This window comes from Littorina saxatilis, linkage group LG7 (assembly GCF_037325665.1).
Source record: "Littorina saxatilis isolate snail1 linkage group LG7, US_GU_Lsax_2.0, whole genome shotgun sequence".
NCBI classification, from domain to species: domain Eukaryota; kingdom Metazoa; phylum Mollusca; class Gastropoda; order Littorinimorpha; family Littorinidae; genus Littorina; species Littorina saxatilis.
The window spans coordinates 12,615,049-12,641,294 of NC_090251.1; the positions used below are offsets into that span (position 1 = coordinate 12,615,049).

General features: G+C 40.9%; 2 protein-coding genes across 4 annotated transcripts in view; both read right to left on the reverse strand.

Moving 5' to 3' along the window:
* Positions 1-26,246, reverse strand: part of LOC138970706 (uncharacterized) — a 112,892-nt gene that overhangs the window by 64,718 nt on the left and 21,928 nt on the right. Inside the window, exons 1-2 of one of the 3 annotated variants that reach the window (XM_070343193.1) lie at positions 25,697-25,764; positions 21,582-22,924 (exon numbers count right to left, since the gene is read on the reverse strand). In XM_070343193.1, the coding sequence (XP_070199294.1) occupies positions 21,582-22,924; positions 25,697-25,703 (1,350 nt within the window). In that variant the 5' untranslated portion in view covers positions 25,704-25,764. Of the gene's footprint in view, positions 1-21,581; positions 22,925-25,696; positions 25,949-26,246 lie in introns of those variants that run through there. The other 2 variants (XM_070343189.1, XM_070343191.1) reach the window with 2 other exon arrangements.
* Positions 4,167-20,081, reverse strand: LOC138971941 (uncharacterized). Its single transcript, XM_070344787.1, has 4 exons — positions 19,851-20,081; positions 11,276-11,430; positions 9,976-10,553; positions 4,167-9,027 (listed from the first exon to the last, which is right to left on the reverse strand). The coding sequence occupies exons 1-4, from the start codon at positions 20,079-20,081 to the stop codon at positions 8,732-8,734; spliced, it is 1,260 nt and encodes a 419-aa protein (XP_070200888.1). The 3' UTR covers positions 4,167-8,731.

The following is a 26,246-nucleotide window of genomic DNA, read 5'->3' on the forward strand; positions in this document are numbered from 1 at the left end:
CAGAATCACTGAACTCTTCAACATATTATGCAATTCATTAGACAGTTGCGGTGGCGAATAACATCCAAGACGTGAAATTGCGGTGGCGAATTACACGAAGCATCGGTGGCGTATAACATGAAGTCTAATTGTTTGTGTTTTCTTTTGCCGCGTGCGTCACCCAAAGACAAAATTGTGCAACAGCATTCATCAAGAATACAAAGGACATGTTTAGCTCACAGGATTATATCATCACGGGAATGCATCAACTAGTGCTGTTTCGTTGAAGTTACGAAGGAAGGGACAAATCGTGCAATTTCAGCTACAATTCCAGCAGAAATCGGACTTCTGAACTGCCGAAACCTGACATTTCGACTAAAAAAGCACGTACCTTAGACCTTGAGTACAGGGTGACACAAAAAAAACAGAGCCCACCAAAAGTTTAATATTTTCTGAAATAATCAGCCGATTCTTTTATTTTTTCAGGTGAGCCAAGCTGAAATGATGTTCTAACAGCCCACCAAGTTTGAGCTTCAAGATGTCATGGACAACGGAGCATAAGACATTTATAGTCGAGGCCTATTTTCGGTCGAATTCTATCCAGACTGGTCAGCCGCAGATGTGGGATCGCTCTTACAGCTGCTGTTATTGCTGCCTTAAGATCAGGGATGGTCTGGGGGTTGTTGCCATATACCCTGTCCTTGAGGTACCCCCACAGATAAAAATCTGGGGGGTTCAAGTCCGGTGAATAGGGGGACCACTCTGGGTCACATCTGCGGCTGACCAGTCTGGATAGAATTCGACCGAAAATAGGCCTCGACTATAAATGTCTTATGCTCCGTTGTCCATGACATCTTGAAGCTCAAACTTGGTGGGCTGTTAGAACATCATTTCAGCTTGGCTCACCTGAAAAAATAAAAGAATCGGCTGATTATTTCAGAAAATATTAAACTTTTGGTGGGATAGATCTGTTTTTTTTGTGTCACCCTGTATATACTTCTTTAAAATGTACTAATGAAGAATCTAGATGATGCCTGAAAGTCCTACACATTTTCATTTTCTGTGAGAGACCTACCTTGCAGCTTGCCTCTTCGTCGGCGTGAAGCGATAAAAAGTTGCGGTGGCGCAAATGCAGAGTTACACGATCCACGGCGTGGAATAGGTACACTGACATTTTCGTGTTTAGTCTGCAAGGGAGAATGTTTACGGTTTACACACTGCAGGGGCGGATCAACCGCCTGTTAGGGGGTTTGCCCCCAGACGCTGACGACAATTTAACTTTATGATGTGCATTGTTTTACCTCTCCCTCTTTCAAGGTTAATCACTAGTGAGAAGGTATTCATGTGATTATATGTATGTATCTCTGAGACAGCAATTTGCGGCTCAATATGACACTGTCACAAAACTTTTGTTTTGGTCCAGGGGTTACTGTGGTATGCGCGAGTGTGTCTCGTTGTCATTTTGCAATTTTCTTCACATGCAAGAAACTGACATGCTTTTCGTCCATAAATAATTTCACTTCTTAATTTTACCAGGAAACAACATTTCAGTCTTGAGTATATATCGAGGGGGAAATATGTACACAGGCGAAAGATGAAATCGTGACACCGGCCTTAAACAGGGGTGAGAATGGGGGTAGACTGACAAAATTTATTAACATTAACTCTGAGAAAACATGGTCTTAAACTAAAAAGGGAGGGAGTCTTAAAATACGGGGTGTTAACTTGAAAGGGGGGGTTCCAGTGTAATGTACTCATTGTTACTTTCACTCAAACTTCCATTGTTAGTCATTCATTTTAATTGAACACACATTTACCTATTTCATTCTCTATTGCATAAATTTGAGGGGAAAATCCCTTCCCATAGAATGTTTCAAAAAATAAAATCAAGGGAGGCTTTCATTTAATATATAAATGATAAGAAAGCATTACACATTCAGTGACATCTCTTTAAAAAATAAGACATGGTTCAGACTGGGTCATTTTTTAAGATCGTTTTTCTATACTTCCATGGGAAAACAGCCCCTTTCACTTTGGGATTGGGGCCCGGTGTCACGAACTGAAACCTCTGCTGAACAATCCTTCTCATTGCGGTCAATGCGCATGCGCCAATCTTGGACTTAAAAAATGCGACCCTTTGACCGAACAAACATGGGTTAGGGTTAGGGTTATGTTGTTCACGACCTGATTAATCTCCCCATGTTAGCGCATGCGCATTGACCGCGATGAGAAGGATTGTTCAGGCAGAGTTTTCAGTTCGTGACACCGGAATGATGGGCCGCAATCAAGAGGAAATCGACTTTTTAACGGCAGACCTATCCACAGCAAAGAGATATATATTTCTGTGATCCACACTAATACAGCGCAACCTAGCTCCGTGTTACCATTGTGCCTTATTTGTTGAACCGATACTTTTTGGAAACAACTATTACGATCGGGGTTGAAAAAGACCGCGTGAAAGATTGAACAATTATTTCCGGACTTGGAATCCGAGTTCGGTGTTTGCGAACGATGACATATGTTTCTAACAGACCTTAATACCCACGTAATATTAAATAGAGAGAGAGAGAGAGAGAGAGAGAGAGAGAGAGAGAGAGAGAGAGAGAGAGAGAGAGAGAGAGAGAGAGAGAGAGAGTGAGAGAGAGAGAGAGAGAGAGCTTGTCGCAAACAAACAATATATTAATGTCCACAACATTTAAAAACAAAAACAAAAAATATGTTGTAATATCATCTGGAATAATTTGTTACGTATTTTTGTGTAAAATTAAAACAACTTTCCACTTGAAAATTGAGAAAATAAACACCTCATTTTCGATCATTGTTCTCTTTGGTTCAGAGTTTTCCTGTCTATTAATTATAGTCAAATCAATCTGTATCTATATTAAATCTTCACTGTTTGGGATGAAGAAAGGAGTTATGAAATGACAAGCAAATCCGCTTTAATACATGTGTCGATCGGAAGTAGACGTAACGACACAGAGGAAAAAATAGCTGCAGCAGATGACATCTCCGACTGCCCGTTGGAAAGAAAATCCTCTGAGGTACGCGAGCTATTGCGGGCATTTGAACCATGAATCTTGATGATTGGTGCTGAATGTAGAGATTTTACAAGTAGTTAACACAACAAATTAATTTAGCTGCTGTTAAAGCGGGTACACATGGTTTTTGATTGAATCGAGCGACTGCTTTGGATGGGTAAACGACAACTCGAACGCTTGCATTGAGTTTATTTGACAATTTTACATTAATTTTGTTACTAACGTTTCATGAATGTTTCATGTTGTTCAGTGCTCAAGACTTGTAAATACATAGCTCACAATCCAGTGGCATTTTGGACTTATTGTTGTAATCAAGCCAAAGAATATTCATCGTGACATTACTGACGGGTTATTTGAGCTCAAAACTTAGCAGAATTAATTGATTTTGTCAATTGATTGACAGAGATGACGAGAAAACGCATATATGAGTAATATCGACAGTCGGAGATCGAGAGAGTTGCCTTCGCAATGGCAGCTTTAAATTAGCCGATAAAACGCATGTAAACAAAATCTATCTGTACAGTTCATTCCGTGACTGCAAAGGTATCTAACATGACTTGTAATGCTTACACAGGTTCTGCAAAATTGGGATGAGCTATATGAATTTACAACACTAAAGCTCAACATTTTAATGTAAGAAAACCAGTTTAAATTTGAGGCATTTTTCTGAAGAATTCTTCTGGACAAACAATGGTAAACAAGTGTGCAAATTGAGAACACCCGTACTCAACAGTGTCAGGTAGCGGTGCGATTTGATACACTCCAGTGTAATGAAACCAGGTTTCTCCAGAATTAAGCAGCTTTCCCATTCGGCCGGGTCGATCTCGTATAAATTTCACACGCCCAACCACCAAGTCGTCAGTGTGTTTGTGTGGGTTATTTAGCGGTGTGTTATGGGCCTACAGCCGAATAAAACCTTGTAAACTTTAACCCATTGAAATGAACCCCTTGGTTTAATCAATTCACTTTCAGACTTCAGACCTATTTCCATAAAGAGTTTTGAAATCAAATTTTCATCGCATTCTCCCATTATGAACCCCCCTCCAAAAAATAAATTCAAAAAATAATATTTATAGTAATTAAAACAAAAATAATAATAATAATACACACAAACATTTTTTTTGTTGCACCATACTTTATTAGTATTGATGTGTGTACATCTGGCACTTACTTCATACACAACAAAAGCAGTACACTATATATAGCGCCATGTTAAACAATTATGAGTACACAAGTCAAATGCATTCCGCAGGTGAACCTAAAAAAATGAAAAAATACCCATCTCAAAACATTTGCATGCACTTTTGATCTTGACTGACCAGAAGGTGTGTGTGCGTGTCTGCGCATGCGCGCGTGCATGAATGCGTGTGTGCGATGTGTCTTGGTGTGTGACTATGTGCTGGCAAGTGGGACCCCTAATGCAGTGTGAGTGTGTGAATTTGTGTGTGTGTGTGTGTGTGTGTGTGTGTGTGTATGTGTGTGCATGATTGTGTGTGTGTGTGTGCATGATTGTGTGTGTGTGTGCGTTTGTGTGAAAGGAGGTATTCAGTCTCACTTCATTCTTCAAATGTTAAATTACCCAGGCATTTCCAGCACCCTCAAACATACAATAATTATGGTATTTCAAGTGTCATCAGAAATGGTGGCTTTTTCCATGAGGTTCCCAAGTACAGATAATGACTCGTATCGACATTTATATATGTAATGATAAATACTGAACACATTAAGACCTACACAACATAAATCATATGGCACTTGCATAACACGAGCACACACACACACACACACACACACACACACACACACACACACACACACACACACATAAAAGCTAGCATCCTTCTGACTATAAGACATAAGACTATTATCTCTAGCGCCATCATATTCCTTCAGTTTTCTGAGTAAATCATAAATTGGAAGGTGGTGGAAATGGATTAGGCAAGTCATGCACAGAGAGCTGGGCAACATCACCAGGATTGCCCTTCACTCGACACCACAGGAAAAGCATTCAAGAGAGGGTAGACCAGACCTGTTTACCCCCCCAAATGAAAATCAGGAATGCAACTGGTACTTTTCAGTAATGTGAGGCATCTTTCAGTAATCTTTTTTATCAACCATAAACTAGCTCGAAAACGATTAAACGACACGTTTGAACGCGCGCTACCATGCAAAACAAGTACAAAACCATGTTTAACAGTATTGAACTACACACAGGGAAGCTCGATCACACACACACACAAACCCACAACAAGTTAACAAAGACAAGTTTACTTTATCTAAACGTCTAACCCTCTTACACCATAATGTGACGTCTTCAAATGACGAAATGTTAAAGTTTCTACCACAGACATACACACGCACACACACACACACACACACGCACGCACAGACAGACAAAGTTACGATCGCATAGGCTACACTTACGTGAGCCAAAAACCACCACACAATATTCAGGGACGGAAGAGTATAGTTGCGTCTCTGGATGCTGAGCCAATCACGTGATACATGACATGTCCTGTAACACACCCCTTTAGTGCCAGCTATTATTCACTCTCCGGCATTCCTGTGTGCCAGAGAAAAATTGAGTGAACACCCCCTGCATTTTTAAAATCGCCATTACTTAGTTATTTCTTCACTGAAAAACTTGAAACTTCATAGCTATCGGACATTATTAGCATACCTTGATTTTCGTTCATTTTGAGCCCATGTTAGGCGTGAGTAAACGTGACACATCTATATATAACCCCCCCAAAAATTCCCACATACATTCAGGATTGAATCTGCTATCACAATTTGAATTTAGATTATAAAATGTAGAATGTAAATGAACAAACTGATTATTAACTGCTTTTTTTAACCTTGAAAGCTGACATGCAATCCAAACTTTTTCCTGTGACTGTGCTGCTGCCTGATCTATACGCAGCAGCACGTGCACTAGGCGACATCAATCGATCATCACTGATCAGTTCAAAGCAGATCAAGTGATCGATTGGCAGCTGATTGCTTTGTTGAACTGTTTTTGATTTGCACTCTGGCTGTACATGTGAGAGGGCGAGGCAGTGATTTTTTGACTTGTTATCTGAAGAGACTAATACCCAGCGATGCGATCTATCGTTCATTAATAATGGCCAAATGCGCCCAGCACGGTGAGCATTTTCGTCACTTCAAGATTTGCATCTCTACAACAATATAATAGAATCAGAGGCATCAGAACATAAAGATGCGCGCGAATGCACGCACGCACGTACGCACGGACGGACGCACAAACAATCACACACACAAATATGGACGAGGCACAAACGTCCCAACACACACAATCGCGCGCACACACACACACACACACACACACACACACACACACACACACACACACACACACACACACACACACATGAACATCGTAACAATATTGTACAGGCATATATTAAACAATCAATAAATGTACAATCAAAAATAATCTCTTATTCACAAATCCTCACTTTATAATAATAGAACAAGAAACTTACTTTTTCCAACACTACAGCATGCAATGTCATCCAGATAAAGACTGACACAATCGTCAATAAGTGCACAATCAAAATGAATATCTTGACGCGAATTCAATAATCGTCGCGTGACACACACACACACACACACACACACACACACACACACACACACACACACACACACACACAAAAAAACACACACAATATAAGGCAGAATGACAAGACAGGAAGCCAGCGCACACGTGGTGCAAGGGGCATGATAGGTAACCAAGGTCAAGGGCATGCCATAGCAACAGCCATGGCGTCTGTTTTTAACTTGGTTACCACCCTTACAAGGGCAGGTAATTTGAATAGTTTTTCGACACCTAGCATGTGAGATCATTGTCAATGCATTTATGAGAATTGGGTAAGTATACTAATCAAATGAACATTTATTATTGAAATTTTCAATACCATAACAAAGACCAGTTACTTTTTATGTAGGCTATACCAACAGGTTCTGAAGCCTCGAGTTTAACAGTTTCACAAATTTAAGTAAAATACATGTCATGGAAGAGCTGATTAAACGTAATCCTTCTTCAAGTAAACACATACATATATTTAAAACAGAAAACCAAAATGATACACTCACACATTTATCACATAAAAGAGCATGTGCCGGTTTCACACACAAAAAATAAAGAGAAAACAAATCTAGTTCGGATCAGAGCACAATGTTTTAGGGTACATTATGGGAGGAATTTACTCTGCTTCCAGTCAAAATACCATACAAGGCAAGAAACAGTTCCTAATTGTGTAAATAGCCTGGCCTGATTGGTCAAATAGTCATTTGGTGCACTGAAATTGTCCTTTTCAGGAAGAAATCACCGGTTAAATAACCACACATTATACATACCATCCTGAGAAAAAAAACCGGTTTACGTAGCACAAAAAACTGGCCTAAATTAGCTAAACACATTACACCTAAACTAGAATAATATGCAATTATTATTTACCACATTCTGGTTTGCAATGAAGTACATACACAATCTTCATGCCGCTAATAGCAGGTCACCACAGTTGCTCTGTGAAATAAAAGGTCACATTCAATGAAGTACATTACACAATCTTCATGCCGCTAATAGCAGGTCACCACAGTTGCTCTGTGAAATAAAAGGTCACATTCAATGAAGTACATTACACAATATCTCCTGCCGCTAATAGCAGGTCTCCACAGCTGCTCTGTGAAATAAAAGGTCACATTCAATGAAGTACATTACACAATATCTCCTGCCGCTAATAGCAGGTCACCACAGTTGCTCTGTGAAAGAAAAGGTCACATTCAATGAAGATCAGATTCAAGCTAGGACCGCAAGCCTTCCTTCCTCGACAAGAGACAAACGTACAAATAACTAAACAGGGGGAGCTACAAGACTGTCATATCCAAACATCAAGCAACAAAATACATGTACGTGAGAAAATACAAAAACACGTGAGCCTCAAAACAATTGTAGACGACACGCTTCTTACCCCTGACAGGTAAAATACAAAGAACAGATGCTTGCCAGCATGCACCTTTATCAAAAGCCAATATATATATACATTTCATATTTGTGCATTACAGTTCAATCCGCTTGTGACAAAACTATGATGTAAGGAGTGTGCCTATATTACACACATCTTTTTTTTGTTCTATGTTTATCTTTTATTTTTATCAATTGTTTGAGTTTGGAAACCCAAATTTGTTTTTAAAGGAAACTTGATTGCAAATCAATTTATTTATGAAAAATATTTACCCTTTCAAAAAATTGTCAGGACAAAACAAAAATAACAAACTGATTTGCTTAAAAGTCAATAAAACTTTCTGCTTCTGTAGCTTTATAAAGAGAAATCTTGTTCATAGCACATCTATTTTTCGCCAATCAACATTTTTGTTTTTAATAGGTTCTGTGTTTTCCTCCATGCAGTTCTGTTCATTTACTCCTTAGAAAAGCTCTGTTGTTCATGTGTATCTGCGGTTACTTGGGAATTGAATGAATAGAAATTGCAAATTGTCCTCTGCCTGTATGTCAAAGTCCAAACAGCTGGATTGCACAAACACTTCAACAACACATGTAAGTATATACAAAGAAGTAGACACAACTTACAAATAACTACCACCGTAAGTCAAGAACACCAAGAAGCACCAAACCAAGGGAAGATAACCCTTTTCCACTGAAGGCAAACGATGAGTCCCGGCAGTTCACTTTACTCGCATGTGCTCACTGTTGCCACTGTCGTTTTCTGGATTTTTCTGACTTCTTCAACAATGTCGTTTCTGTATATTGTTTTCAAAGCTTCAATCAACTTCTCGACGTTGATTTCTGTGTCCACGCAGCGACCCAAGAGGATAAAGCACTCAAAGTATGCCTCCTCGATGTCGTCCCGTTTCTTGGTTGTCTTGGTATACTGGTCATGGCTAAGTCCTAGGTTAACGAAGAACAACATGGCTCCCGTTGACGAAAGCATCTTCGAGATACAGAGGATTATCGGCTTGTCCACGTCTGCACACATGTTTTTTAATTACATGAAAATCACAAACATAGGAAGGTTAACCGATCGGATCCGCACAAATTACATGTATTAGAATGTGAAAACGCTCCTATCAACTTCGTTAGATTTAGACAATATCCAAGACACCGTAGCAGGTATTACGCTCAATGTCAATAATAACCGACCATTTCAGGTATTCTTAAATTATTACCGTTACCCCAGAAAACGTCTCTAGAGTCTAGGGTCGAGTCCCTGATTGAGAAGGACACACAAATGATATACGCTGACATACATGAGTTGACGTTCGCTTTTGAATCGCCCGTTTCTCACTATAGAAATGCACGCGACAGGGTCAAATGGGCACTTGTTGATAAAACGTATTCACTGTTGTGTTTATTCTCTCTCTCTCTCTGTCTCTCTCTCTCTGTCTTTCTCTCTCCCTCTCTCTCCCTCTCTCTCTCTCTCTCTCTCTCTCTCTCTCTCTTTCTCTCTCTCTCTCTCTCTCATCATTGCTATCGCAGCCAAAAGTCTGATCAATAGCCGGCATTTACGGTTACGCTATTGAATTCATCCTGCGTTAGATTTCGACAACATCAGAGACACTGCGGCAGGTATTACGCTAAATGTCAATAGGAAAGGACGATTTGTTTTTCGTTGTCCAAGTGTCCTGCAGCTACAACAAAGAGATGCAAAGGTTAAACTATTGTAACCTCTGTTATGGTTGACTGTGAGCTAACTGCAGCACATCAATACATGTCAATTGAGCAATAAATACTACCAAAAAGTTCAAATACATTTGATATCGTTTGGCTTCGACCAAACAGTTTAAATTACTTAATTTCAGAAGAAATCTCGCCCTCCCGATCCCCCCCTCCCCCCACTAAGAAAAGCAAACAAAAATCAAAATCTCCATAGTCTTCGCTCACTTGGCTCAAAAGGTAATATAATATTCTACTCACGCTTGAATACTGCGTCTGGAACAGGTTCCATTAAGGCCAGTTGTGATACTTGATCATGCAGACTGGGTATGATGGTTCTGGGTATGAAACTTGCAAGCGAGACTGGAGGACCATCACCTATGCAACACGCGGTCAACTCTGTTCGTGTTTGTGTAACGCATCTCACCATTTGAGTGCGAGAATTATGGTTGTACGGCTCAGCAACACACTCCGCGGAGGTAGATGGGTGAGGTTGTCGAGAGTCTGCTGAATCTCTGGGAACACAAGCGTTAGAGCTGTCCCCTACTGAAGCAGTGGCAGAGGTGTCACCTGACCTATCTGCACGTCTCCTCTGAGCTGCAGGACACGATGAATCGTCTTCCCCTGACGTGGCGTCAGGACTGTCGGTTGGCTGCTGAAAATGGGATGTTCCGTTCTCCAAAAGGGCAGAGTGACCGGTCGTCAGTCGTTGTTCCAGAGGATGTGTCGGTGGTATAAGGGCAACTATGGCGGCACGGACCTTGGCTGCATCTTGACGACAACACATGTCTACCATGTACTGCCTGGGGGTCTCTGCTACTCTGTGTCCGTCGTCATTCCTACACACGAGTAAGAGATTTCTTTAACCTTTTAGAATTGTTCTGGTTTTTGTTGTTGTTTTTGTTGGTGGTGGTGGTGGTGTGTGTGTATGTGTGTGTATGTGTGTGTGTGTGTGTGTGTGTGTGTGTGTGTGTGTGTGTGTGTGTGTGTGTGTGTGTGTGTGTGAAAAGGGGTTGGCAGACTTGAAAAATGTGGTAGCCATGTGCGGACAAGTTAATCGTGATACCACTAAGATGAAGAAATAATTGCTCCATTCGTTTAACATATATTAAATAGGAAAATACTCGAAGCGACTTTGAATTTGCACCATTCAATAATTATCAAGCTAACAATGTAAGGTGTAGAATCAAAACAGAATGTGACATTATTGTTGAAGTCCGAGCTATGGGGAAAACTGAAATAATGTATGCAAGTACCTGACGTATCGGGGGTGAAAAGTGAACAATGCGTCGACTGAGATGAGAGTTAAATTATTCATTGTTAAAGGTATCTGTTCAAAAATGTATCTTCCGCAGAAAATGTTAGGCAAGAGACTTATTTCAAAGACAAGACCTAATAATATTTGAAAGTAAAAACATTTGCAAAAGTCAAGATAACTGTAGTCAGTTGTACGCCGTATTGTAGACTACACAATTACCACAGCTCTAAGAGATATCTGCAAAAATAATCATGCCATTGGTTTTAGTAACATAGCCATTAAAAGAGGTTATCTTTAAATCACCTCCGTTTGCGATGCATTCTCTCAGACAGTCCAATATTTAGATCCTTAGCCACACTCCTCAGGTGACCGGTGTCCAGTGCTGACAGCAGAGGTCGCCACTGCTCGGCATTAGGTTCTCCTGGCATTTCAGTCTGCGTCATCACGGGTTTTGGTATCTGCGGGAAAACAAAACAAAACATTTTGTGTACTTTCACTTTCCTCTTTTTAAAAAAACAAAATTCACACAAGTCATACGACTGTTTAACGAATGATTTCATTAATCCAAAAGTACATTATAGTTTTGTTGTTTCGGACGTTGAAAATGGGCTTCAAATGAAGAAACTCCCACGTTCACTCATGCTTTTGTAGGAGTGGATTTTTACGTGTGTGCCCGTGTTTACCCCACCATTAAGACAGCCATACGCTGTTTTTGAGGGAAGCATACTGGATATTTTCGTGTTTCTGTAACCCACCGAACTCAAGTATGGCGGCACGGACCCTGGCTGCATCTTGGCAACAACACATGTCTACCTACTTTCCCGTGCGCACTTGGTCTTGTGCTAGCGTGTACACACGAAGGGGGATAAGGCACTAGCAGGTCTGCACATGAGTTGACCTAGGAGATCGGAAACATCTCCACCCTTAACCCTCCAGACGGCCGCGGCCGGGACTTGAACTCACGACCTTCCGATTAGGCCTGGACTGAGGATTAAAAAAAACACTCGTAATTTGTTGTCGTCAGAGCATAGGATATTGTACTGATCGTCATGAAAATTGATATTTAATCTTGTGTACATTTGTGATTCTTTTTATTAGTGCTTTTTGGCTCACGTAAGTGTAGCCTATGCGATGCTAACTTTTGTCTGTGCGTGCGTGCGTGCGTGCGTGCGTGCGTGTGTGATAGAAACTTTAACATTTCGTCATTTGAAGACGTCACACGCACGTATGTGCGTGCGTGTGTATGTCTGTGGTAGAAACTTTAACATGATTTCGTCATTTGAAGACGTCACATTATGGCGTAAGAGGGTTAGACGTCACGCGAAGGAATTACTGAAAGTCTCGGTCATTGTTACTTTGAGCGGGCCGAGACTAGTTGGCAGTCGTGTCGCCGGTATTGTTGACACTCTCTCTCTCTCTCTCTCTCTCTCTCTCTCTCTCTCTCTCTCTCTCTCTCTCTCTCTCTCTCTCTCTCTCTCTCTCTCTCTCTTTCAACTTGAGGCCCTTCAAGCGTTATTATTCTGATTTGTTTCGGTTTGGTTTCATTTTTCATTGCTCATTTTTCTTTTTGATTTATCTCCCTTCCCCCTTCTTTTGCGCTTGGAGGACATTATCTTCTCTGATAAGTCGTTTTGATATTTGTATTGTTAGTTTTTTTTTTTTTTTTTTAAACCTGTTGAAGACCATTAGTTCGAAACGTTGTTCATTGTCATTTGTTTGTATATTTCGTTGCGAGTCCAGATTATTAGGTATTACTCTTAGTCGTGTCCCTGTAAGTAGGTGTACATGCAGACAGACATATAGATCTAGATCTAGTGTCTCGCTTTCTTGCCCAGTGTCACCAATTAGTCCAGGCATCTTAGCCACTTTAGTGAAGGGAACGTTGAAGTGACAATGACTAGGTTTAAAATGTCCCTTATCAGAAAGTTCAACCTCAGTCCTTTGATGTTTATTAAACACATTTTCATATAAAGTTGGCGCTTCATATGGAAAAGTGGCTTTGAAATTGACCCTAATCCTTCTTTGGGCTCTGTAAATGTCGTTTGGGGCTATGGTTGTAAAACGGTATCTACTGGTCACCCCAATGTATAAACTGAAAACTCTTTCTGCACCAGAACACGCAGAAAGGATTGTATCTGCCTGATGTCTGATGCTTTTCATAATCCCCAACCACTAACACCTTCAAAACGGACATTAACTGACCCTATATAATCCTTACTATTTTTCCGAGACGTCGTCGTGTTGTGTATTTAGCTTGCCACAACCTCATACATGGTCCTAAAAGTTAAAGTTGAAGAAAATACTAAAGATAAATGAACAAGCTGACGCAGTGTCATTCGCACCGTGAATCCCCCCATGGGAACATACTAAAGTCTGGTTCCAAATAGGCTCAATTTCCTTCTATTTCTTTGTATTTCTGCCTCGTAGGGGTGGGGGTGTTCAAACCAAAGGCACCTTTAAACCAAAATTCAAATCACACATCTTACAATACTAAGACACTCAGCAGTGAAAGGGTGTCTGCTGGTAAAAAATTCCAAACAATCCTAAAAGTACTTCACTACTAAACGTGCTTTTAAAAAGAGCCGTTATTTTTCCCTCTATAATCAGTATTGTGTTTTCTGCGAACATGTAGTCTATTTAGATGGTTGTCATGTGCACATGAGTTGCTAAAGCGTTTTCAGTTGGGCATATGTCGAAAAGCAAAGAATTAGCCCTTTGAAAACCATCAGAACTGTCACACAAAAATAACATTTACCTATCTCACCAACTGACCAAACATAGGGCTTTTCCTTATGTATTATGTATTGTCGTGTTTTTTGTAGCATACTTGTGAAAACAGCCACCACTGTTGTAAATGATACTTTAAAGAGCATTATTTCATTTTTACAGTTGAAGGACAACCTGGACTGCCGTATATTACAGCTGTTTTACAATCAGCCAAAATTTTCTTTACAAACGTATGTTAAGAACAACTCCCATAGTGAAATTGAAGGAAAACAAAGTGAAAACCCCCCTGCCATAGAGGAGCTAAAGAATCAACAATAAACGACTGCATGGATAGCTTGATGCACGAATGCATTGCGGACATGTTTGTCTCCAACCAAGAGAAAGTTCCAAAAAATCCCTTTTGTGCTTCTTATTATACAGTGACGTCAAAGACAGCCTTTTCTGCTGTTCATACATTCAGGGGTTATGGTTACACTAAACGACGTAGTTGTAGCCATACTGCCATCCAGATTTATTTTTTCCTTGCGAGCAGTCACAGGGTGTTTGTGCTGTCTGCCAACCGTCAGACGACCCCGCCCAAGTCTGTTAAGGGACCGTTTGACCGTTATAGAACGCGTCTTTTTGATTTTTTAGCACATTTGGAAACGGTTGATTTTTATCCCTACCATTGTTTCCAAACATTATATAGGAATGTTTTGTGAACAACGGATAATAGCCGCTACTCGCATGTGTAGCAAAAGTGAGCGTACATACTCACCCTGGTCGTCCAGCCGTTGTCCGTTGCCCGTCTTTATCTGTCTGTACTGAACATTACCTTTGGATATTTCTCCAACGCTATGAAGTGAAGAAACACCAAATGTTGCAAAATGTTGTATGACCCCAAGAGCTCAAAAAAGATACTTGAGAACCTTGACCTTACCATAAGGTCAAGGTCACAGGGAGAATTAATGTGGTCTAAAAACTGCAAAATTTCACATTGTGCCAGTTTTCTGGAAAACAAATTAAAAACAGCGGGCTTAGTTTTGTATGGTATACAAGAAAAAGAAAGCCTTATCTTCTGATACCATTTTGGTTGACCTCGCTTCAATGTCAAGGTCAGAGGAGCCCTTCAAAGTTGAATTGTAGACATATTTTGATGTGAGCTTGCCCCTTTAACTTTACTATGGACGATATCTCTTACAAACTTAAACACTGAGTGGGGCGTTTGTTAGAATTTCATAGTGAGCCACATCTGGTCACATATCGTTAGGGTCAAGGTCACATTGACCCCTATGAAAAATGTGACCAAGCCGGGTAAAGAAATCCATGTGTCTTGGTAAAAAATCTTAACAAAGCAAAGCCCATGCGACTCTCATGCTTGACCTTTGTCTTAAAGTGACCTTGACCTTCAGGTGACCTTGAAGGTGAAGGTCTAACAACTGAAGCTGGCAAGGACATTGTACACTATTAGAACTGGTTTACAGATTTTTCCTACCAAATTACACATGACCTTTGGCCAAGGTCAAGATCATCAAAGGTCACACATCACAAGGCTATCAATTCAAGACATAGGAAGCATAAACATACTTATTGGCACTTTCTACAAAGAGACATTGTCACTTTTAGTGATTCAATTGCCCGTTTCAGTCACATTTCATAAAGGGCAAAGTGACCTTGACCTTGATGATATGTGACTAAAAGTGGCTCAATATCAGTATATAACATGTGCCCCACACAATTATGAAGTTTGAAAGATTTTTTTCATAGTTCAGGGTCAAGGTCACTTCAAAACATGTATACAATTCAACTTTGAAGGACTCCTGTGACCTTGACATTGAAGCGAGGTCAACCAAAATGGTATCAGAAGATAAGGCTTTCTTTTTCTTGTATACCATACAAAACTAAGCCCGCTGTTTTTAATTTGTTTTCCAGAAAACTGGCACAATGTGAAATTTTGCAGTTTTTAGACCACATTCATTCTCCCTGTGACCTTGACCTTAAGGTAAGGTCAAGGTTCTCAAGTATCTTTTTTGAGCTCTTGGGGTCATACAACATTTTGCAACATTTGGTGTTTCTTCACTTCATAGCGTTGGAGAAATATCCAAAGGTAATGTTCAGTACAGACAGATAAAGACGGGCAACGGACAACGGCTGGACGACCAGGGTGAGTATGTACGCTCACTTTTGCTACACATGCGAGTAGCGGCTATTATCCGTTGTTCACAAAACATTCCTATATAATGTTTGGAAACAATGGTAGGGATAAAAATCAACCGTTTCCAACTGTGCCAAAAAATCAAAAAGACGCGTTCTATAACGGTCAAACGGTCCCTTAACAGACTTGGGCGGGGTCATCTAACGGTTGGCAGACAGCACAAACACCCTGTGACTGCTCGCAAGGAAAAAATAAATCTGGATGGCAGTATGGCTACAACTACGTCGTTTAGTGTAACCATAACCCCTGAATGTATGAACAGCAGAAAAGGCTGTCTTTGACGTCACTGTATAATAAGAAGCACAAAAGGGATTTTTTGGAACTTTCTCTTGGTTGGAGACAAACATGTCCGCAATGCATTCGTGCATCAAGCTATCCATGCAGTCGTTTATTGTTGATTCTTTAGCTCCTCTATGGCAGGGGGATTTTCAATTTGTTTTCCTTCAATTTCACTATGGGAGTTGTTCTTAACATACGTTTGTTAAGAAAATTTTGGCTGATTGTAAAACAGCTGTAATATACGGCAGTCCAGGTTGTCCTTCAACTGTAACAAGAGGCGAAGCCTTCAAGGCTCCCGTAAGAAATCGACAAACAGTAACACAAACTCAATCACTCCGTCACACACACACACACACACACACACACACACACACACACACACACACACACACACACACACACACACACACACACACACACACACACGCACGCACACACACACACACACACACACACACACACACACACACACAAACACACACACACACACACACACACACACACAGAAAGAGCATAGGTGAAACTGTGCAAGAAAGCGAGACACTAGATCTAGATCTGTCTGTCTGCATGTAGCCTACTTACAAGGACACGACTGCCAACCAGTCTCGGCGCGCTCAAAATAATAATGACCGAGACTTTCAGTACTTCCTTCGCGTGACGTCTAACCCTCTTACGTCATAATGTGACGTCAATGTAATGTGACGTCTTCAAATGTTAGAGTTTCTACCACAGACATACACACGCACAGACGCACGCACGCACGCACGCACAGACAGACAAAGTTACGATCGCATAGGCTACACTTACGTGAGCCAAAAAATGAAATAATGCTCTTTAAAGTATCATTTACAACAGTGGTGGCTGTTTTCACAAGTATGCTACAAAAAACACGACAATACATAATACATAAGGAAAAGTCCTATGTTTGGTCAGTTGGTGAGATAGGTAAATGTTATTTTTGTGTGACAGTTCTGATGGTTTTCAAAGGGCTAATTCTTTGCTTTTCGACATATGCCCAACTGAAAACGCTTTAGCAACTCATGTGCACATGACAACCATCTAAATAGACTACATGTTCGCAGAAAACACAATACTGATTATAGAGGGAAAAATAACGGCTCTTTTTAAAAGCACTTTTAGTAGTGAAGTACTTTTAGGATTGTTTGGAATTTTTTACCAGCAGACACCCTTTCACTGCTGAGTGTCTTAGTATTGTAAGATGTGTGATTTGAATTTTGGTTTAAAGGTGCCTTTGGTTTGAACACCCCCACCCCTACGAGGCAGAAATACAAAGAAATAGAAGGAAATTGAGCCTATTTGGAACCAGACTTTAGTATGTTCCCATGGGGGGATTCACGGTGCGAACGACACTGCGTCAGCTTGTTCATTTATCTTTAGTATTTTCTTCAACTTTAACTTTTAGGACCATGTATGAGGTTGTGGCAAGCTAAATACACAACACGACGACGTCTCGGAAAAATAGTAAGGATTATATAGGGAAAAACAACAGTGTCAGTTAATGTCCGTTTTGAAGGTGTTAGTGGTTGGGGATTTTGAAAAGCATCAGACATCAGGCAGATACAATCCTTTCTGCGTGTTCTGGTGCAGAAAGAGTTTTCAGTTTATACATTGGGGTGACCAGTAGATACCATTTTACAACCATACCCCCAAACGACATTTACAGAGCCCAAAGAAGGATTTGGGTCAATTTCAAAGCCACTTTTCCATATGAAGCGCCAACTTTATATGAAAATGTGTTTAATAAACATCAAAGGACTGAGGTTGAACTTTCTGATAAGGGACATTTTAAACCAAGTCATTGTCACTTCAACGTTGTTCTCTTATTTGCTTGGACTAAATGCTTACTGTGTGTGTGTGTGTGTGTGTGTGTGTGTGTGTGTGTGTGTGTGTGTGTGTGTGTGTGTGTGTGTGTGTGTGTGTGTGTGTGTGTGTGTGTATGTGTGACGGAGTGATTGAGTTTGTGTTACTGTTTGTCTATTTCTTACGTGAGCCTTGAAGACTTCGCCTCTTGTTTTCTTTGTTACATTGCTTTGATGGCCCTATTTGATGACGTCATGTTTGCCTTTGAAGAAAGTATAGACGGCACCATGGCGACCGTATTGGAACTTTTTTATTATCAAGTAGACTTTGATTATGGGAATAAAAGTCACCTACTACAAAAGTCAATTGAATTGTTATGTAAATGAACGCCTAATATACCCCTTTTTTAATTACCAGTTATATAGAACCCGGCTTCGCCTGGGTGTAAGCAGAGCACTAGAACATTCGTACCAATAACTATAACATTGAAAGTTTCTAAACTCATTCAAGTATGGCGCCTAAAAGCAACACATCTGCAAAATCAAATCCTAAAGAACCTGGGGGGAGGGGGGGGGGGGGGGGGTATGTGTAATTTCCCTAGCTGATTTCCATACCGAAAGGGACTTTTAAAACTCTGTAGGTCATCATAAGCATTTTGTAGACATAGGCTTAAATCAAATACCTGCTAACATGGTTTATATTATTGTATGAGGTACCTCCCCTTCCTCGGACAATTCTAAAGCCTTAATCCGTAAAAGCTAATCTTCATGTTCTAACTTCATTTTGGCTGTTGTGAATGGTAAATCACAAAAGAATTCACATAGCGGTCAAACTAGCAAGAGTTTTCTCCCTCAAGACTCCAGAATACACTTCAAGTTTCTTGTTCTGAAGCTGCTCATAATAACAAAAGGCACTGAGACAATGTTTGGAGAAAAATGTGGTTCACATAACATGAGTTACCTCCCTTCAATGAGAAAGTTCTACATGGTTGAGCTACATTTTTACCTTCATCACTTTACACCCTTTGAAAATGATACGGTCTACTTAAGTGGTAAGAATAACCTCCCGTCCGTGAATGACAACGCAAGAGTTACCCCCTTTGACTTCTAGAGCATTCCTGACATGACTTGTTAGTTTTTCCCTTAATTTATTTCCCTCATAAGGACTAAAGAGAATCCCTAATGTCACCGACATTATGTGCTTGCAACAGATGAACAGTAGACCCTGTACTGGCCTTGCACTACATATAATTAGTACGTAGGTTGTATTCGATAATGGGGCGTCTCATAAACTGAAAAAGGAAACAATGAATCAAGAAACTAAAACGCAGGTGCACGCCTGTGGCTCCTTGGCGGCGTGCATGCACAATATCTTGTTCTTGCCATCTCTGAGGTATGGCGATCTCAAACAGCCAGCCAGCCAGCCAGCCAGCCAGCAACACACACACACACACGCACAGTTGTTCAGGAAGAGAGAAAGTGTTCATAAAAGGAAGTTGGGCTAATTTCAATGGACGATGATTTAGAACTGTCGCGAGAATTATGAACAACTTAATTTATAGCTCGCCAAATAGATGCAATGTCCTTTTCTAAAAATCAATCTATCAACAAAATATCCTTTTAAACTTCACGGATCATAAACCTTAATCAATTTCTGTGTTGCTTATATTTTACATTAATTTTATCTGGTTTACAAAAACCTCGTAATGACATTGCATTAAGTATGACTGTATTTTTAACTATGGTGGAAGGGTGGGATGTTTTACCTGCTTGAAAAGAGAGAGAGAGAGGGGGGGAGAGAGAGAGAGGCGAGGGAGGGTGGGCGGAGATAAAATACGAGTTTTTGCAGCTGTTCTACCTTGAAAGTCATGCTAGTGCTCCTTTCGATCGTTCCGTTATCGTTCCACGTCGGGTCCACTCCTGAAATAACGTGAGACAGGTTGATTGTCAACCGCATGGAAGAGTCGGACATCAGGGCAGCCGGTGCCATCAGGTTCCACTGCACCAGTAACGGGGGTGCACTTCTCTGGCGGCTGCAGCCTTCGGTGTCACACCTCAAAACAGCCTCCAAGTCCTTTTCCTGCGACATAAAGTACGGCGAGAAAATATCCCGCGTTATGATGGCGTAACATTTTGCATGCATTTCGTGTATGGCCAATGGGAAGACTGGGTGGGCTCTGTCTGAAATCCTTAAGACAGCGCACCATAAACACCAATGAAGTGCGGTCGCTGCTCCTTCATCCCGTAAATTATCTTTCGTCACCAAGCAAAATGCTTGTACTCACCCCGCATAATACAGAACAAGGCAGTTAGTTACGAGCAAGGATGACAAACTCGACATCGAGACCTCAAAGTCATGCAGAGTTGCAGGTGTTAATGTTGCTGGGTCTATCTATTAAAATATGTGGCAGTTCACTTGAAATTCAAGTATCTTTGCAAACAGGTGTTAAAGATAAAGGTAATAGTCTTGGCAAGGAAGACAATCAAACTTTTACTTTCGCGTTCAACTTTGAAATACAAATTCTGCTCTTTTCACTGACATGCACAAATTGTTTAGTTTTAGCTGTTCTGATTTTTTTTAACGTGGGAACCTTGTATTTGTGATTTTTGAGGCTGTCTGTGTTGTCTGTTCCCCTTTATAGACACTACTCCATGAACAATCAATCTGTTTGCTGAATATTGTAGGGAAATAAATGGCTTTTCCAGTCATGTAACGCGTTTTTACAATAAACTGCCTCATCACAAAGATCTGTAATCAAACGCATCTGTGTAGTTTTTCGTATGGCAGGTAGTATAGAAAGTATGCAACTCTGGCTAGTTTGCTTGCTTGTTATAACTTATATTTTAAACAGGTGGCAAACACTTGCTTGTAAAAGTATACGATGCTTCAATAAAGATAAGCATGTGAGGGGATGGGTCAACACACACAAACCAAACAGAACATGCGAGTCAACAAGCTACCACACTAAGGTTAAATAAGAGGCTCTCAAATTTCAATTTGTTATACATATACCTGAATAACAGGATTTCCAATCTGCCCGTCAGCTGTCGTCAGGTGTGTCCAGTGCTGAGCTGAAGGCCCCAAGACAGTCAGGCGTCCGTAGAAATTAGTGTTCGGTAGTTCTTTGAGCAAACCCACTGCCGTTCCTTGAAACTGGGTTGTGTCAATTCGAATTTTGTATTCCTTGAGACAAAGATGTACGCAAGAAGATTAACAGAAATCGTCCTTTCCCTACGAATGGCAAAATTGACACACACAAAATGCCAGAAACACAAATAAAACAGACGTTTTACGTCTGTCATTGCTGAAAGTCAAATATTATTTCATAACACGTTTTCGAGTTCAAGAAATTCATCGTAAAGACTATGAACAGTTTTGTTCACATTTGATGATGAGAAACTGAACCATTTTTGTCTTGGATAATTATAAAAACTGAGCACTTTTGAAAATTTATCAAAAGAAATACTGCAATACTTCTTGCATGCAAGATCGACTAACATGCAAGCATAAAGCACACAAACAGATTAACTGACACAGACTCAGGCCAACAGACAGCCCACCAGGCTAGCACACACTCGTACAGCTTACCTCTCGAAAATCCGCAACTTCGATCCTATTATCCCATACGTAGAGGTCAACATCAGCCCCGAGTGTTGTTTCTGACGTTCTCTCTAACGAGCCGTTTACCATGGCTATCAGCACGGGAGGACCCTGACTGCGACCACAGTATGCACATCCATATCCAGAGAAACAGTCCGTTGTCACTATCACCTGGCCCTCTGAAGACACGTGGAAAAAAGCTAGCTCATGCGATATCAACTGATCTTGGTGAAAAGCGGCTTCACTGTGATCAAGCTTTGCTTCATCCAGTGCAGAGGCTTCTGATCTGTTGTCATCAGAGGGTGTCAGTGCGTCTTCAGTTACGTCAGGCCCCTGTCCCTTCTCAGTGGCATTGCTCAAAGACACAGACCTACTTCTGCGGTTGCTGTCTGCTTCATTCTGGGCGTCATCTTTTGCGTCATCCACTTTAGGCTTGACAGGATTGACACTCAAATGACCATCTTGGCGGCGACTCACACGGTACACACGCAGCAGACTGAGGTCCGGGTCTGGAGGCAGACAGAGCGGCAACGTGATGCAGACAGGACGTTCAAAGCTGAAATCAGGACCTGCCCAGTACTCGGCCAGGGGACTCACGACCTGTTCTTCATCAGAGAGTCCCAGCACATCATGCACACGGTCCACATCAGCACACACTGCAGTGTGGATAAAAATGGGACTGTCTGTGTTCACAGCTCCGGGTGGAACGTGCAGTATCACGTCAGAACCTGGTTTACGTAGCACCCCACCTTCACTGTGGAAAGTGCCATTAGAATGCCAGCACATGCTGACAATCGGTGAAGGAATGTCTATTCCGTCGTTTTCCCATGTTGGCTGACTTGTCACATGTGTACTCTCTCCCTCTTTTTTAGGGGGAGTTGCCTTTGATAATCTAACTTGACTATATATCTCAGGAACAGCGTCACTCGAAGAACCTGCAACCAGCCCACTGTCTGGACGGCTGAGCAATATGTGCGATGCAACGGCGTTTTCAGCGTCTGGAGGGCTTTTGTGACCAGCATATGCTCCACTTTCCTTTGGTTTGTTGCAGACTGCTTTGTCAACAGCTTGCGTAGATACCGTAGTAACACTTACTTTTTTGTCCGTGTCTCTTGCAAGGAATGTAGGTGTGTCTTTGGTATCATGTGTGGAATCAACAAAAATGTTATTCTCGTGGCCGCTGTCTTTGTCAGAAGTCTGCGGAATCTTTGTAGACATTGCTGTTTCACTCTTGCTATTGGCACACGGGTCACGTGGAAACAGCGTCTTGTCTTCAACAGTCGAACCAACAGATGTATCAGGTGAACCGCGTGAGTATCTTGATTTGTCATCTGCAATGACAAAAACATTAACGTCAAAGTTTGTTTTGTAGGGGTTACACGCGCATTTGTCGAAGTTTGTGGTTCAAGAAAAATGCGAGCTTCAGCGATCTGTCAATCTCTTGTCCTGAATCTATGCGATCAACATTAAAAACCGGGGATCAGTCATCAATAATGATGCTTGGCTATCTGAAGTTCGAGTTCCGAGACGGGTCGCGCTGGTCTCTGCGAAGTGTGAACACTTAACTCTTCAATTTCGAGAACATTTTCCAGAGTAAACATGACAGGTCTATATATTTTTGGATTTAAAAAACAATGAATAATACAAAGCTATCATTTTTACATTTGACTAAAGAGTTCGCTAACAGTTTTAGCGCATTGCCGTTGATCAACAGTTTCACATCAGTCACGTGACACGATTAATTACTAACAAATATTATTTGTAGATATTATAAAATAAACAAGTTACTGAGACATCACAGCGTGATCAGAGATTATTAGAGCAAATCGCGAAAATGAATTATTAAACAATTAAGTGCGCAGTGCCAATGCAGTACAATAATTACTTTCGAGATTTGCTCTATAAATCTCTTAGCGCACTGTGATTGTTCCAATGCACATTTTTCTTGCGGGGGTTTGGATAACTTTGCTTACAGGTCAAGTTAGATCTACCTTTTTTGGGTAATGTTGAACTTAAGCGTTGTTAATTCATAGTTCACAATCCAGTGGCATTATTGACTTTTTTTGTGTACAAGTCCCTTAAATCTGTCGCCTATTTATGATCAACCTGGGGCTACCAGAAAAGATAAAGCTGAGAATCTTGTACAGAAATATGTACAGCAAAGTTGGCCTGAAACTCGACCTACACTGCCTGCATGACATTGACAGCTTCATTCAACGCCTGATTTTTGCGCAGGAAACTTCCTGTTTGCTCTCTCGGTGCTGGGCATATATTATTTTCAAGAGGGATTGAGGGATGAAAATAAAAGTATTGGCAGAGATTCGAACCCAGGACCTCGCGATTTCGGGTCTGATGTCATAACCGCTTGGCTACTCCAACCGCTTTTAAAACGATGAACAATTTATAATTATATTTTATGCTACGGTGGAATTACTATTCATGCGTTGCAAGAACGTCAAAATTGCCTTTTAAATTCAACGTTATTTTGCAAACATATTTCACGGAATTGCAGCTCACGTTTACGCCGCCATGCTACACGCGGCGTCGCACCAAGTGATGGCTGCGAGACCTCTATTTACAACATGGAAATAAAGTCTTAGAACTGTAATCAAATCACTCCTAAACTATGTGCAGTTATAAACAGCTATTAAAGAAATAGTAATATTTACTTCTGAGCAATAGACGGAAAATAGCATAAAATAAAATCATATGTTTTTAAGACCATTGTACAATTGGCGCAGTAGCCTAGTGGTTAGGATATCAGCCCCGAAATCTCAAGGTCGTGAGTTTAAGTCCCTGTCGAGGCGTACCTCCCCCCCTTCCCCCTCAATCCCTCTTAAAAATAAAATATGCTTAGTCCTGAGAGAGCAAACAGGCAGTTACAAGCGCAAAAGTCAGGCACTGAATGAAGCTGTCAAGGTCAGTGTAGATCGAGTTTCAGGCAGCCTTCGCTGTATAGAATTCTGTACATGATTCTCACCCCTATCTTTCCAAACTCGTAGCCCCACATCGTCATAAATAGACGACAGCTTTAAATCACACCAAAGAATACTTCTGTTAAAATTAGTTGACGGACTGAGCTCCAAAATTAAGCATAGTTAATTAATTTGGTTATTTGATCGACGAAAATGACGAGAACATTGCGTATCGTCACAGGTATATTTTCTACAAGTTAGTACCCCCCTTCATAGCTCTGTTCGCGCCCATTTGTAACTGCTTGGGTTCCTTTATATAATGAACTGCCAAAAGAGCATCGTCGTCCCCAACTAAATCTTTACAATCTCCAAAACCGTTCGGAGTTCTGGGTTGGGAAATCCTTTAATGAAATGACGTCAGTGCCTTTCGGCAATTAGTCAATGTATTTCGGAGCTGGACAGCCAACATAAAGTTGGTTACACTTGAAACGCATGCTACTTAAGTTTGGTTTCCAATTCGATACGAAGTGAACGAGAGCAATAGGTCAGTTATCAACTCAATTCACCTCGAACAGTGAGATCGACATGAAAAAAAGCAGTTCTAACCTTATGGAACACCATCGAAATAGCATTTAATAGCATTACATGACAGTTCGTTTAAAAATGGCCGGCTATTGAGCTCGCGTAAACCACACATCATTTTAGTGGTCTATCTAACCCCTGAGCCATCGTGAACCCGTGTGACTCACTTTCCTTTTTCTCACAATTTAGTCGTCAGTTTGTGATTTCAATGCGACTCGCTGTATCTGCAATAGCACGTTGTTGTGTACCTCTGAATCTAAAACGCAACAAACGCTTCGGCGAAAGATGACATTATGCAGAAATGCTGCAGAAAAGACAGTTTTTCTCCAGCATTTCTGTTTTTCTGCAGAATAACTGAATAATGCCCAAATGCTGAAGAAAAAGTGTAAACAGTTTTTCTCCAGTAAAACAACATCACCGTTTTACTGCAGCATTCTTGATTTCAATTTTACTGCAGTAAAACTGTTTTACTGCAGAAAAAAAACGTTGCTCTCGCGATAGATGACATTATGCAGAAATGCTGCAGAAACAAACATTTTTTTTCCAGCATTTCTGTTTTTCTGCAGAATAACTGAATAAAGTCATAATCCGCTAAGGATAGCCTACCTATCATGATCGACAAGCTGTCCCAGAATACACGTGCATCCTTGCCCCCAGTGGACGAAACGGCGAGAAGGCCACGGAAAACGTGCTCCGTTTTACGCATAGGATATATATCATCACAGTGCAGACTGGAAACTGTTCTTCAACCCAGTCAGGGCAATGATTCATTTTCTGTATGAACAGTGTGTGGGTGTCAGGGTGTACTGATGTCTCCACAGCCTGACGAAACAGACTATCAGTCACTGAGTCATGACGGTCGACATGGCACGGTGTTTGGGGTCCATGTGTGGATCTCCTGATCAAAACAAATCAGGTCTCAGGTATGTTCTGACTAAGAAGGAGCTTGACTGATAACCAGGTGTGTCTACATTTAGATCAAAAGTCAGATAGATAGATAGATAGATAGATAGATAGATAGATAGATAGATAGATAGATAGATAGAAAGAGAGAGAGACAGAGAGAGAGAGAGAGAGAGAGAGAGAGAGAGAGAGAGAGAGAGAGAGAGAGACAGAGAGACAGACAGAGAAAGACAGAGAGACAGACAGAGAAAGA

Excerpts from the sequence above, each read along its gene's own strand:
- LOC138971941 (XM_070344787.1), bottom strand. The coding sequence starts at position 20,081 with ATGTCGCAGGAAAAGGACTTGGAGGCTGTTTTGAGGTGTGACACCGAA. Across the intron at positions 11,431-19,850 it reads GCACTAGCATGACTTTCAAG|ATACCAAAACCCGTGATGAC; the intron begins GTAGAACAGCTG and ends GTTTTCCCGCAG. Across the intron at positions 9,028-9,975 it reads TCCAGACGCAGTATTCAAGC|ACGTGGACAAGCCGATAATC; the intron begins GTGAGTAGAATA and ends ACATGTGTGCAG.